General features: G+C 46.9%; 1 protein-coding gene across 1 annotated transcript in view; it reads right to left on the reverse strand.

The window, feature by feature from the left end:
* Nucleotides 1-14,736, reverse strand: part of LOC120993678 (acetylserotonin O-methyltransferase-like) — a 350,706-nt gene that overhangs the window by 35,582 nt on the left and 300,388 nt on the right. The window contains exon 7 of the mRNA XM_040422157.1: nucleotides 1,519-1,641. Within this exon, the coding sequence (XP_040278091.1) occupies nucleotides 1,519-1,641 (123 nt within the window). The remainder of the gene's footprint in view (nucleotides 1-1,518; nucleotides 1,642-14,736) is intronic.

The raw sequence follows: 14,736 nt of genomic DNA on the forward strand, positions 1-14,736 counted from the left end.
TGTGTTGATTAAGTGTTCCCTTTATTTTTTTGAGCAGTGTATTTATTAATGATCTTGTAGAAGGCTTGCACAGTAAAATATCAATTTTTGGAGAGGACACTAAACTGTGAAAAGTAATTAACACTGAAGAGGACAATATACTGCTACAGATGGATCTGGATAGATTAGAGGCTTGGGCAGATAATTGGCAGATGAGGTTTAACACTGACAAAAATAAGGTTATGCACATGGGAAGGAATAATGCAAATTACCAGTACATACTAAATGGTAAAACACTGGGTAACACTGACATGGAAAAGGAACTAGGAATTTTAATAAACAGCAAACTAAGCAAGAAAAAACAGTGTCAGGCTGCTGCTGCTGCTAAGGCCAATAAGAAAATGGGTTGCATCAAAATTGGCATAGATGCCCGTGATGAGAACATAGTCCTACCACTTTACAAATCACTAGTCAGACCACACATGGAGTACTGTGTACAGTTCTGGGCTCCTGTGAACAAAGCAGACATAGCAGAGCTGGAGAGGGTTCAGAAGAGGGAAACAAAAGTAATAACTGGAATGGGGCAACTACAGTACCATGAAAGATTATCAACATTAGAGTTATTAACTTTAGAAAAAAGACGACTGAGGGGAGATCTAATTACTATGTATAAATATATCAGAGGGCAGTACAGAGATCTCTCCCATCATCTATTTATCCCCATGACTGTGACTGTGACTGTGACGAGGGGACATCCTCTGCGTCTGGAGGAAAGAAGGTTTGTACACAAACATAGAAGAGGATTCTTTACGGTAAGAGCAGTGAGACTATGGAACTCTCTGCCTGAGGAGGTGGTGATGGTGAGTACAATAAAAGAATTCAAGAGGGGCGTGGATGAATTTCTGGAGTGTAATAATATTACAGGCTATAGCTACTAAAGAGGGCTCATTGATCCAGGGAGTTATTCTGATTGCCTTATTGGAGTCGGGAAGGAATTTTTTCCCCCTTAAGTGGGAAAAATTTGCTTGGAACTCACAGGGTTTTTTTTGCCTTCCTCTGGATCAACTTGCAGGATAACAGGCCGAACTGGATGGACAAATGTCTTTTTTTTGGCCTTATATACTATGTTACTATGTTAATCACAATACATTAGTAAGTGGTTTGTATTAACTTTCTCTACATAATAAATGCTATTTGCTGAAGTGACACAACCCATTCAAATCTTAACTTTTTTTGTCTATCCATCTGTAACAACAACCTAAGTTTTATTGTCATGGCTTATCTTAATGATGTATTGCCCCACCTACAAATGTCTGTAACTTTTTTAATTTTTTTATTTTCTCTGGGTAAAATTTGCTTTTCTCTGGGTAATTCACTTGTAAACCTGCCTGATGAAGGAGCCTCTGTTCTCCAAAAGTTTTCAAATATATTTTTTCTCATTAGCCAGTAAAGTTATAACTGCTAGAATGCTTTTGTCTTTTTTTTTTAATCACAAACATATTTTACATCACATAGATTTCCTGCAGATTATGGGCTTACCAGGTCTACAAGAGTGATACATCTTCGTCAGTAGTTTGATGCATTTTTCTTCTGTCCAGTCATGAATAACCCTGGCCACGATAAACAGGTCTGCCTCAGGTAAAGGATCATTAAAAAAGTCTCCTTTAAAAAAGAAGTAAAGACATTGTCAATTTCACAAAAAAAAAAAAAAACACCAAAAAATTACTACAGGTCATGGTTTAATAAACCTTAGTATATTCCAATTATAATACTACCACTACCACTGGAAAGGAGAGACAACACATTCTTTAGCTATTTTATATTTTAAGGCACTACAAACATCAATACTTATTTGCAGTAATTTTGTAACATGACTTATGAGGAAGTTAAATTGTTAGTATTTTGGCACAGGTTTTAATCATTAATTTCAGGTACTCCATTCAGAATTTCAGTCCCATTAGCATAGGTGTACAGTCGTGGCCAAAAGTTTTGAGAATGACACAAATATTAGTTTTCACAAAGTTTGCTGCTAAACTGCTTTTAGATCTTTGTTTCAGTTGTTTCTGTTGATTCTGTGATGTAGTGAAATATAATTACACGCACTTCATACGTTTCAAAGGCTTTTATCGACAATTACATGACATTTATGCAAAGAGTCAGTGTTTGCAGTGTTGGCCCTTCTTTTTCAGGACCTCTGCAATTCGACTGGGCATGCTCTCAATCAACTTCTGGGCCAATTCCTGACTGATAGCAACCCATTCTTTCATAATCACTTCTTGGAGTTTGTCAGAATTTGTGGGTTTTTGTTTGTCCACCCGCCTCTTGAGGATTGACCACAAGTTCTCAATGGGATTAAGATCTGGGGAGTTTCCAGGCCATGGACCCAAAATGTCAATGTTTTGGTCCCCGAGCCACTTAGTTATCACTTTTGCCTTATGGCACGGTGCTCCATCGTGCTGGAAAATGCATTGCTCTTCACCAAACTGTTGTTGGATTGTTGGAAGAAGTTGCTGTTGGAGGGTGTTTTGGTACCATTCTTTATTCATGGCTGTGTTTTTGGGCAAAATTGTGAGTGAGCCCACTCCCTTGGATGCCTTGGATGAGAAGCAACCCCACACATGAATGGTCTCAGGATGCTTTACTGTTGGCATGACACAGGACTGATGGTAGCGCTCACCTTTTCTTCTCTGGACAAGCCTTTTTCCAGATGCCCCAAACAATCGGAAAGAGGCTTCATCTGAGAAAAAGACTTTGCCCCAGTCCTCAGCAGTCCATTCACCATACTTTCTGCAGAAGATCAATCTGTTTCTAATGTTTTTTTGGAGAGAAGTGGCTTCTTTGCTGCCCTTCTTGACACCAGGCCATCTTGCAAAAGTCTTCTCCTCACTGTGCATGCAGATGCGCTCACACCTGCCTGCTGCCATTCCTGAGCAAGCTCTGCACTGGTGGCACTCCGATCCCGCAGCTGAATCCTCTTTAGGAGACGATCCTTGCGCTTGCTGGACTTTCTTGGATGCCCTGAAGCCTTCTTAACAAGAATTGAACCTCTTTCCTTGAAGTTCTTGATGATCCTATAAATTGTTGATTGGGGTGCAATCTTAGTAGCCACAATATCCTTGCCTGTGAAGCCATTTTTATGCAACACAATGATGGCTGCACGCGTTTCTTTGCAGGTCACCATGGTTAACAATAGAAGAACAATGATTTCAAGCATCACCCTCCTTTTAACATGTCAAGTCTGCCATTTTAACCCAATCAGCCTGACATAATGATCTCCAGCCTTGTGCTCGTCAACATTCTCACCTGAGTTAACAAGACGATTACTGAAATAATCTCAGCAGGTCCTTTAATGACAGCAATAAAATGCAGTGGAAAGTTTTTTTTAGGATTAAGTTAATTTTCATGGCAAAGAAGGACTATGCAATTCATCTGATCACTCTTCATAACATTCTGGAGTATATGCAAATTGCTATTATAAAAACTTAAGCAGCAACTTTTCCAATTTCCAATATTTATGTAATTCTCAAAACTTTTGGCCACGACTGTATACACTCAAGCATCTAGCCATGCAGTCAGTGTTGGATTGGCCCACCGGAGGACCATAGAATTCTGCAATGGGCTCTATCCTATTAATACTATTTGGCCCCATCCCCGCTATGACAGCATCTAAGCAAGAAGAAACTGCTTTCTCTGCTTAGTGAGGATGGCGAGGCCACCACCCATGGCCTTCTCTACAGCAGGATAACTCTATGCCCCAGGATGTCATTCTCCGCTCTCCATGCTGTCCCTTCACTTCTGTAATGCAGCAGGCAGTCATATATGAGGAGTAGTCTTGAGCGAAGACATTCACTTACTTCATCACGAAGTGCATTTTTTTGAGAGTAGCGTGCGCAATGACGTGTAATGGTGATTGCACCTCCCCGTCATTGAAACCCTCAGATGCCACGTTAATTGCTGATCTGAGATGATCATTGAGGGCTGTCGGGGGTTAACCAGTAAAAAAATAAATAAAAAAATGCTCACCTTATCCATTTGAGCACAAAGAGGCCATTGCAACCATCTTGATTGAAGATTCCGCATGAAATCTTGCGTGATGCATGATGATGTCATCACTCTGGCCCGCGTGGTGATGTCATACATCACTGTGCACGAGATTTTGTGGGGGGATCTTCAATCAAGATGGCTGTGCTCTGAAGAGGGGAGGGTGTCTTGTTCATAGGAAAAGGTCAGAAATTGATGGAAACACCACTGAAATGGTTCGGGAACAGCATGGGGGGATGTCTAGATACATCTTGGACTCCCAGGTCGCTGCTGGGAACGATGTTGTCCAAGTAGTACGCCACTTTTACAGACTGACAATAATACATACCAAACCAAAGATAAAATCGATTTTAGAGGAAAAATTGTTAAGAAACATTCTTTCCTGTATATTTACCTGTATATAAAGTGCAAGTGCTACCAAAAATTACAAGGAAGAGGCACTCTGATACAACCTGTATATGACAAAGGAGGGCCTCATTCACATGGTGGTACAATTGTTCAGGTAGTGGGACTCCTACACTCATAAAGCCTATGCACTAAGGGAAAATGCTGCCAAAAATTACAAGGAGCCGGCACTCCAATACACCCTTTGTTACACATAAAGGAGGGCATCATTTGAAAAATTATGATTGATGGCCTGCTGGTGACCCTCAAAAACATTAGGAGCAAGGGCCTGATGGTGACCATCTAAAACATTAGGGGCGAGGGCCTGCTGCTGATCTGGCCATCTAAAACATTAGGGGTGAGGGTCTGCTGCTGATCTGACCTTCTAAAACATTAGGAGTGAGGGTCTGCTGCTGAGAAGACCAGCTAAAACATTAGGGGTGAGGGCCTGCTGCTGATCTGATCATCTAAAAAATTAGGGGCGAGGGTCTGCTGCTGAGATGACCATTAAAAAATTAGTGGTGAGGGTCTGCTGCTGATGTGACCTTCTATAACATTAGGGTGAGGGTCTGCTGCTGATGTGACCTTCTAAAACATTAGGGGTGAGGGTCTGCTGCTGATCTGACCTTCTAAAATATTAGGGGTGAGGGTCTGCTGCTGAGCTGACCATCTAAAACATTAGGGGCTAAGGTCTGCTGCTGAGCTGACCATCTAAAACATTAGGGGCGAGGCCCTGCTGCTGATCTGACCATCTAAAAAAAATAGGGGTGAGGGTCTGCTGCTGAGATGACCATCTAAAAAATTAGGGGTGAGGGTCTGCTGCTGAGCTGACCATCTAAAAAATTAGGGGTGAGGGTCTGCTGCTGAGCTGACCCTCAAAAACATTAGGAGCAAGGGCAGCCTAATAATCATGTTGATGGAGGAGGAGGACGAGAAAAGGAAGATTGAACCATATACCCTTTTTTGTGGTGGAAGGAGTGAATGGGAATATAGTGTATTTAATATACCAATATACCATAATAGCCACATTTAAAGTGCCTTTATGTTCAGCCGCTTTCCTCTTGTGGAGTACAGAAGTCAGTGGCAATCCAGGCCATGTTCATTTTGATAAGAGTCAACCTGTCAGCATTTTCAGTTGACAGTCGGATGCGCTTATCAGTTATTATGCCCCCACCGTAGAGCGCCAGTTCGTGCCATGTGTCCAGCTTGGACACCCAATAGTTGTAAGGCATAGAGGGATAATTGAGGATGCTGACACGGTCTGCTACGTACTCCTTCACCATCTTCCAAAACTTCTCTTTCCTTGTGACACTAGGCTGTGCATCAGGGTGAGGGTGCTGGCGCGGTGTCATGAAACTGTCCCAGGCCTTGGAGAGTTTTGCCTTGCCTCTGTTGGAACTGTTGTGTGTTCCCCTCGTTTCCCCTCCTCGGTTGCCCAATGAACTACGTACTCTGCCGCCAGCGTTGTCAGATGGAAATTTTTGGAGCAATTTTTCCATAAGGACCTTCTGGTATTGCACCATTATGCTAGTCCTCTCCACCACAGGAATGAAAGATGAGAAGTTCCCTTTGTAGCGGGGGTTGAGAAGGGCGAACAACCAATAATTGTTGTTGGCCAAAATGCGTAAAACGCGAGGGTCAAGGGAAAGTTAGCATAACATAAAGTCAGCCATGTGTGCCAGAGTCCCAACAGACAAGACTTTACTGTCCTCATTAGGAGGATGACTCAATTTCCTCATCCTCTTCCTCCTCTTCGGCCTATCCACGCTGAACAGATGAAATAAACCTGCTATGGGTACTACCCTCTGTAGCGGAGGCAACCGTCTCCTGCTCCTCCTCCTCCTCATCATCCAATTCGCGCTGAGAAGACAAAAGGAGGGTGGTCTGGCAATCACCGTGTGTACTGTCTTCCCTCATTTCCACCTTTTCCACATGCAAAGAGTTCGCCTTCATTGTGAGCAGCGAGCGTTTCAGTAGACACAGAAGTGGGATGGTTACGCTGATAATAGCGGCATCGCCATTCACCATCTGTGTTGATTCCTCAAAGTTGCGTAAAACCTCACAGAGGTCAGACATCCTTGCCCACTCATCGCTTGTGAAGAGCGGAAGTTGACTGGAAAGGCGACGACCATGTTGCAGCTGGTATTTCACTACTGCCAACAAAGCCTGGCCAACATGTGAAACGTGGAGTTCCAGCGCGTGCTCAGGTTGCACAACAGTCAGTGAGCTGGCAATTGCAAGCGCTGCTGCAGCGTTGCCAGACCGGCAGCAGCTGCAGATGACTTTTGGAAATAGTGGCACACCTTCACCAGTAGCTCAGGCAAATTGGGGTAGGTTTTGAGAAACCGTTGAACCACTAAGTTGAACATGTGGGCTAGGCATGGTGTGTGTGTGAGCTTGCCGAGCTCCAAAGTCGCCACCAACTTACGGCCATTATCAGACACAACCATGCCTGGTTGTAGGTTAAGTGGCAAGAGCCACAGCTCAGTCTGGTCCCTTATACCCTGCCACAGCTCTGCGGCGGTGTGCTGTTTGTCACCTAAGCAAATATGTTTCAGCAGGCCTGTTGCTGCTTCCCCGCTGCAGTGTTACACTGCGTCCAGCTACTGACTGATGGCTGACTGGTGTTGCAAGATGAGAATTCAGAGGTGGAAGTCGAAGAGAAGCTGGAGGAGGAGAAGGGGGGTTGCAGCCATTAATGTAGGTGGTGGCGGAAATCTTGATGGAAGTAGGGCCCGCAGTCCTTGGCATCAGTAGCACCTGTGCCATCCCAGGGTATGACTCGCTCCTGGCCTCCACAATGTTCACTCAGTGTTCCGTCAGGGAAATGTAGCATCCCTGGCCACCAGCACTTGTCCATGTGTCAGTCGTTAAATGGACCTTCCCAATAACTGCGTTGATAAGGGCACGGGTGATGTTACGGGACACATGCTGGTGTAAAAGGTGGGGACGGCACACCGGGAAAAATAGTGGCGCCTGGGGACCACGTAAAGGAGGGACAGCCACCGCCCTCAGGCTGCGGAAAGCATCGGTGTTCACAAGCCTAGATGGCAACATTTCCAGGGACAGCAATTTGGAAAGGTGCGCATTTAGTGCTATGGCCTGTGGGGGGGTGGCTGTTTTTTTGCGCTTTCGTTCAAAGGCCTGGGGTATGGACATCTGTATGCTGCGCTGAGAAACAGAAGTGGATGTAATAGATGATGGTGCTTGCGAAGGTACAGGTGCAGGGCGGGAGACATCCGTGCCTGCGCCTTGGACAGGGGATTGGCCAGCACATAACACAGGGGAAGAGGAGGCAGCAGTGTGACCCGCAGACACAGATTGTGGACCCAGGCGTTCGGCCCACCTATTAGGGTGCTTTGATGCCATGTGTTGGATCATGCTGGTGGTGGTGAGGTTTCTAGTATTCACGCCCCAGCTCATTTTGGTACGGCACAGGTTGCAAATGACAATTCTTTTATCGTCCACACTTTCCTCAAAAAAACTCCAGACTGCAGAACACCTACCCCTTGGCAAGGGAGATTGCCAAAAGAGAGTGCTCCGGGAAACAGTTGCGGGCCTGTTTGGTGTGGCCCGCCTTCTCCCTTTTGCCACCCCACTGCCTCTTCCAGCCTGTTAGAATCGGATCCCTGCGGATCCCTCCCCCTCATTACTGCTGTCCTCACTCGGCTTGCCACCTTCCCAGGTTAGGTCAGTGGTTTCATCGTCCACCACCTCCTCTTCCACTTTCTCACTCTGGTCATCCTCCTGACTTGCTGACCTAACAAGAACCTCACTTATTGATGACTGTGTCTCATCCTTATCATAAACCTCTTGAGACACTAATTGCCGTTGACTTATTGGCAACTGTGTCTCATCATCATCATCCACCTCGTGAAACACTAATTGCCATTCACCACAGTCATCTTTTTCTGTGGATGCTCAAGAGTTTGGGAATCAGTGCACAAGATCTCCTAATGCCCTTATTCAAGCGGGCTTGGCGAGAAGGCCAAATCAAGGAATGGCAATGAAAAGAGCTTCTCAGAATATCCGAGTGTGGGATCACTTGTTTGCCAAGACTCTCCATGGTGGGAGGAAGGAGGATCAGGGTGAGGATTCTGTTGACCAGACTCTTGGCTGCTGAGACTGGACTTTGTGGAAGACAGAGTGGTGCTTAACTGGTTGGAAGCATTATATGCTGCTATCTAACCGACCACCTGGTCGCACTGGTGTGACGTCGAGAGTGGTGTCCTGCGCCGCACTGCAAACTGGAACATGAAGTTAGGTATCGTGGATGAGTGTGTTTCTTGTGCTCTGGCAGGCACAGTTTCACCGCGCACAGGGCCACGGCCTCTGCGTGCACCATCAGCAGCAGGGCCGCTTCCCCGTCCCTTACTGCTCGCCTTCAGCATATCAAATAGTATATATGCTTGCAAGTATGTCACATGTACAGTAGCAAAGGTTTTGAAAGTGTATGCGCAAATAAATTAGACTGAATGTCACTGATATTTAGGATGGGCAAACATTAAACAGGAGATGTAGCACAGGTAATGTTGCTGCCACCAGCGGCCAAACAATTGCGCTGAATTTCACAGCGCAAATGTAACACAACAGATGTAGCAGAGGTTTTGTCACTGTCAGCAGCGGCCAAACAATTGCATGAAATTTAGCGCAGGTTGCGCTAATAATATATATGACAGCCAGATAAAACAATAGTCCTTAAAAGGACATTTAGGTCTCTAGCACCTTTCACCAGTAAAACCTGCCTATTAAAGAAACCAATTCCTGTCCCTACACTATCTGTCCCTTCTGCTGCAGCTCTCCCTGACTAAGACTGAGCCAAACCACAAGTCATCGGGTGCTATATAGCACCCGATAATGCATTCCGTCCAGCCAAAGGCAGGCTTTATATAAAACGGCAGGCAATCTTCTTGCAAGATACTCAGAGGGATAACACTTACAGATCAGGCTGTATTTCTCCTCAGTTCCTATCTGGCTTTCTCCAAGGCCCGTATGCACTATTGCTGGCTTTATCCTTGGGTAGAGAAACCTTCCTCTGGTATATGTCTCCTTGCTATAGAATATCCTTCTGCCCTTCAGCTCTCTGTTTGGCTGGAAATAATCTTGGCTCTGCTCTGTACTTCTTTAAGGTGCTATATATCTTTAGGAGGCAACTCTTCTCCTGGATGCAAGCTAGGAGCCTGGGCTATCTAGCTGCATGTCTGAACCTGCTCTTCAGCTCCTCTCTGGCTAAAGTGCACACTTGGCTTCTGAACACACACAGGCTGACTCTTTTCTGTCTGGGCCTAACTATATGTATTAGGGGGTTCCCTAGCTCCCTCTACTGCCTAGGAAGAGGAACTACACCCCTAACAGGCCTGGTACACAGGAGATAATATGACAACATACATTAAAATGCAATATAAAATACCATGACCATGTTCCACAAGAGGTGGAGAACAACGTGACCCAATTGACCCTTGAGTAGTGCCCACATTTACATAGTGGGACACTACATACGCCGTTGCTTTGAAGTTGCCCGTCCTCGGCGCAACACAGGGGGCCCGCCCAGCTGGAAACTGTGACCTGAAAGACAAAAATGCAAAGCAGGCACATACATCTACATTTGCAATAAAAATACCAGGCAGCTCCACTAGCAAAGGAACAAGTGCGGTGAAAAGGGGCGTCGTTATCTTCATGCAGGATAGAACAGGGAACAGGGGCGCTGACCTGAAACAGCATATCAGGAATAACCAGGATAGTCCATAATAATAAAATACAATAGTCCCATAAAAGAGCATCTCAGAGGCCCACATGCGTTGGGGTCATCTCTGGGCACAGTTCTTGAATTAAGATTGCACATAAAAGTCACAGCGCAAAACTCCACCTTGCAGGGATACTTTCCCCTGATAAGTCCTGGTAGATAAAAAAGTAGTGCTGCAATATCCCCTATTCAACCTGAAAAGGGGGTTAAAAAGGGTGAAGGTTCAAAACAGAAAAAGCAGGCACAACTTGGATTGGCACTGAAAGCAGGCAGGATATCCTGGTAAACAGTATGGCAGCAGAGCAATTGGTATTCTCAGTGGCCTTTCAACCACCACTGGGCCGTGGGAAAACTGGCAGCAGCTCCTTGTGCCAAAACATAGGACTCCTGTCCTGAAACAGTTAAACTCAACATATATGGGTCCATCAGCAATCATGGCCTAGCAGGCCTACTCACAGGTATGTATCCAGTTCATACTGGTCATCAGATGTGGTGCATCCTGGCTCCACTCTGAGTCGTGGCCTGTGTGGATCAATACTTGGCTGGGCCCACAAAATTTAGCAGGCAACTGTAGAATAAATGGGCCTGTCAATTGCACAGGCTCCGCAAGCCTGGGGGTTGATGCTGCAGGAGGCTCCATGGGTCTGGGTGTCGCCGGCTTTATGTGACGGACCCGACTCCTGGTACAACAGAGTCTCTCGGGTACAGCAATGGTGGGCACAGCGATGGTGGTCCCCTGAGCTGGTGGTGACGGGATCTTTTACTGCAGGCCCGAGGACATCAGAGTTCTTAGAAGAATCGCTATTGTCCTGTGGTATTGGTGCCACTTTGGACACAGCTATTTGGCGCAGGCCATCGTGATGGATTTCTAACCTGGCAATCTGGTCCTCTAGCGTCTCATGCGATGCTCCGCTGCAGGGATCCGGTACAGTCGCAGCAGGTTCAGGCGCTGGATCCGAACTCTTTCCGCGCCGCAGGGTATCAAGGGTTTCATGGAATCTCTGCATGTTCTCCATCTCAGCTTGTGTCTTCTCCCTGCGGGGCAACTTAGGTGAGGGAAAGAGACTAACCCGTTTCTCCAGCACTGTAGGCTGCCAGAAGATATTGGGGCCGGTGAAGGAACCCCTCTCCTGGTATGTATTGTGAGCAGGTTCCACTGGGCTCGCTTACTCGCATTCCGGACTGGTGGGCTCTTCAGGCTTTTCCCAATCCTCTGGTCCCGCCTTGGGACGGGCTACCGCCGTGGCATACGGACCTCTCAGGCCCTCAGCGGGGGTGAACTCCACTTCTTCTCCTTTGCGGAGGTTGTGCAAATGTTCGGGTAGGTAGCTGCGTTTTACAGACCTCGGATTCACAAAAATGTCTCGACCTGTGGAGTAGTCCTTGATGAACCCGAATCCTTGGCTTTTATCGAACGTCACCACCACCCCCATCCTTCTCTCCAGATGGGGCTGGGTGTTTGCATGGCGCTCGTACACCATCTTTGCGAGAAAAAAATTCTGGTCGTCTTTTGTATTGCCGGGGCGCATATCTCGGCCATCAACAAGGGCCATTGCGCAGAGGGTTTTATAAATCCATCACGCGAGCCAAGGCACGCAGGGGAAAGCAGGTTGGCCTCTCCGGTCCCAGAGTATAGGCAGGCAGTGCTTCTCTCTCTTCCATCATTGTAGGCTCTGGGGTCTCGCTTACAGGTAAGGCCATTCCGGCTGGAGACTCTCCCCTCTGCAACATGCTCGATCCACTTTCTGCACACAACAGGGCGGCACGCAGTACTTCACACAAGACCTACCACTGCACCGGGAGGCCGCCCCCTAGGTACTCCAACATGGGGAGGCGGAGTCCATATTGGCAGACATGCAAATTACAGGCGGTGGCGCGAAAATACAGTCCTTCCCGCTCTCTCAGCAGAAGGCGCCAAATTCTTGCCGCCAACAAAACACAGCGATGGCGCAGCAATAATTCAGTCAGCTTAGGCGGCCATCTTTAAGCATAACGCTGTCCATTCACTGACAGCAAGCGGTGACTTAAGAAGTGGCAAACAGTCCACAATATACAGTTTTCACACCGCGATTTTTCACAGTTTTTTGGCCAATTTTCAAATAACAGATAGGGCATTTATCACTTTATAGGCAATAATGGCACACAGTTCAGATTCCACTATGGCGTAGGAATATTCTGCATCCTGTTCGTGACCCCAAAATATGCAGTACGCAGCCCTGCAGGGTGAGCGAATGTGAGGTCACAGGGGTAGTTAACAAACCGAGGGTTGCTCTTGGTACTCACAGTTTTTATATACCCTGGGCAGGCATACAGCAGTGATGGAGAGGCTGGCACATGGATCCTCTGGGGCACTCTCTGTGTATAGGGACCAGGCCAGGTGGTAGGTGAGGTGCCCTGGGTGTTGTAGATTTAGTGTGCCTGTGGCAAGATCCCTTAAAGTTTGTGATGCCAGTGTCGGTAACGGTGGCACACCGATTTATGGTAGTAATAATTGAGGAACACCAGTTGCAGTGAACCAAAACTTCCTTTTACTGAACAGTTCAACTATTTACAGTCTTTAGGCAGTTCCACATGTAAAAGGTTGTAACAGGCAGGCTTTATATAAAACGGCAGGCAATGTTCTTGCAAGATACTCAGAGGGATAACACTTACAGATCAGGCTGTATTTCTCCTCAGTTCCTGTCTGGCTTTCTCCAAGGCCCGTATGCCCTATTGCTGGCTTTATCCTTGGGTAGAGAAACCTTCCTCTGGTATATGTCTCCTTGCTATAGAATATCCTTCTGCCCTTCAGCTCTCTGTTTGGCTGGAAATAACCTTGGCTCTGCTCTGTACTTCTTTAAGGTGCTATATATCTTTAGGAGGCAACTCTTCTCCTGGATGCAAGCTAGGAGCCTGGGCTATCTAGCTGCATGTCTGAACCTGCTCTTCAGCTCCTCTCTGGCTAAAGTGCACACTTGGCTTCTGAACACACACAGGCTGACTCTTTTCTGTCTGGGCCTAACTATATGTATTAGGGGGTTCCCTAGCTCCCTCTACTGCCTAGGAAGAGGAACTACACCCCTAACAGGCCTGGTACACAGGAGATAATATGACAACATACATTAAAATGCAATATAAAATACCATGACCATGTTCCACAAGAGGTGGAGAACAACGTGACCCAATTGACCCTTGAGTAGTGCCCACATTTACATAGTGGGACACTACATACGCCGTTGCTTTGAAGTTGCCCGTCCTCGGCGCAACACAGGGGGCCCGCCCAGCTGGAAACTGTGACCTGAAAGACAAAAATGCAAAGCAGGCACATACATCTACATTTGCAATAAAAATACCAGGCAGCTCCACTAGCAAAGGAACAAGTGCGGTGAAAAGGGGCGTCGTTATCTTCATGCAGGATAGAACAGGGAACAGGGGCGCTGACCTGAAACAGCATATCAGGAATAACCAGGATAGTCCATAATAATAAAATACAATAGTCCCATAAAAGAGCATCTCAGAGGCCCACATGCGTTGGGGTCATCTCTGGGCACAGTTCTTGAATTAAGATTGCACATAAAAGTCACAGCGCAAAACTCCACCTTGCAGGGATACTTTCCCCTGATAAGTCCTGGTAGATAAAAAAGTAGTGCTGCAATATCCCCTATTCAACCTGAAAAGGGGGTTAAAAAGGGTGAAGGTTCAAAACAGAAAAAGCAGGCACAACTTGGATTGGCACTGAAAGCAGGCAGGATATCCTGGTAAACAGTATGGCAGCAGAGCAATTGGTATTCTCAGTGGCCTTTCAACCACCACTGGGCCGTGGGAAAACTGGCAGCAGCTCCTTGTGCCAAAACATAGGACTCCTGTCCTGAAACAGTTAAACTCAACATATATGGGTCCATCAGCAATCATGGCCTAGCAGGCCTACTCACAGGTATGTATCCAGTTCATACTGGTCATCAGATGTGGTGCATCCTGGCTCCACTCTGAGTCGTGGCCTGTGTGGATCAATACTTGGCTGGGCCCACAAAATTTAGCAGGCAACTGTAGAATAAATGGGCCTGTCAATTGCACAGGCTCCGCAAGCCTGGGGGTTGATGCTGCAGGAGGCTCCATGGGTCTGGGTGTCGCCGGCTTTATGTGACGGACCCGACTCCTGGTACAACAGAGTCTCTCGGGTACAGCAATGGTGGGCACAGCGATGGTGGTCCCCTGAGCTGGTGGTGACGGGATCTTTTACTGCAGGCCCGAGGACATCAGAGTTCTTAGAAGAATCGCTATTGTCCTGTGGTATTGGTGCCACTTTGGACACAGCTATTTGGCACAGGCCATCGTGATGGATTTCTAACCTGGCAATCTGGTCCTCTAGCGTCTCATGCGATGCTCCGCTGCAGGGATCCGGTACAGTCGCAGCAGGTTCAGGCGCTGGATCCGAACTCTTTCCGCGCCGCAGGGTATCAAGGGTTTCATGGAATCTCTGCATGTTCTCCATCTCAGCTTGTGTCTTCTCCCTGCGGGGCAACTTAGGTGAGGGAAAGAGACTCACCCGTTTCTCCAGCACTGTAGGCTGCCAGAAGATATTGGGGCCGGTGAAGGAACCCCTCTCCTGG

Source organism: Bufo bufo, chromosome 3 (genome assembly GCF_905171765.1).
Source record: "Bufo bufo chromosome 3, aBufBuf1.1, whole genome shotgun sequence".
In the NCBI taxonomy this organism is placed as follows: Eukaryota; Metazoa; Chordata; class Amphibia; order Anura; family Bufonidae; genus Bufo; species Bufo bufo.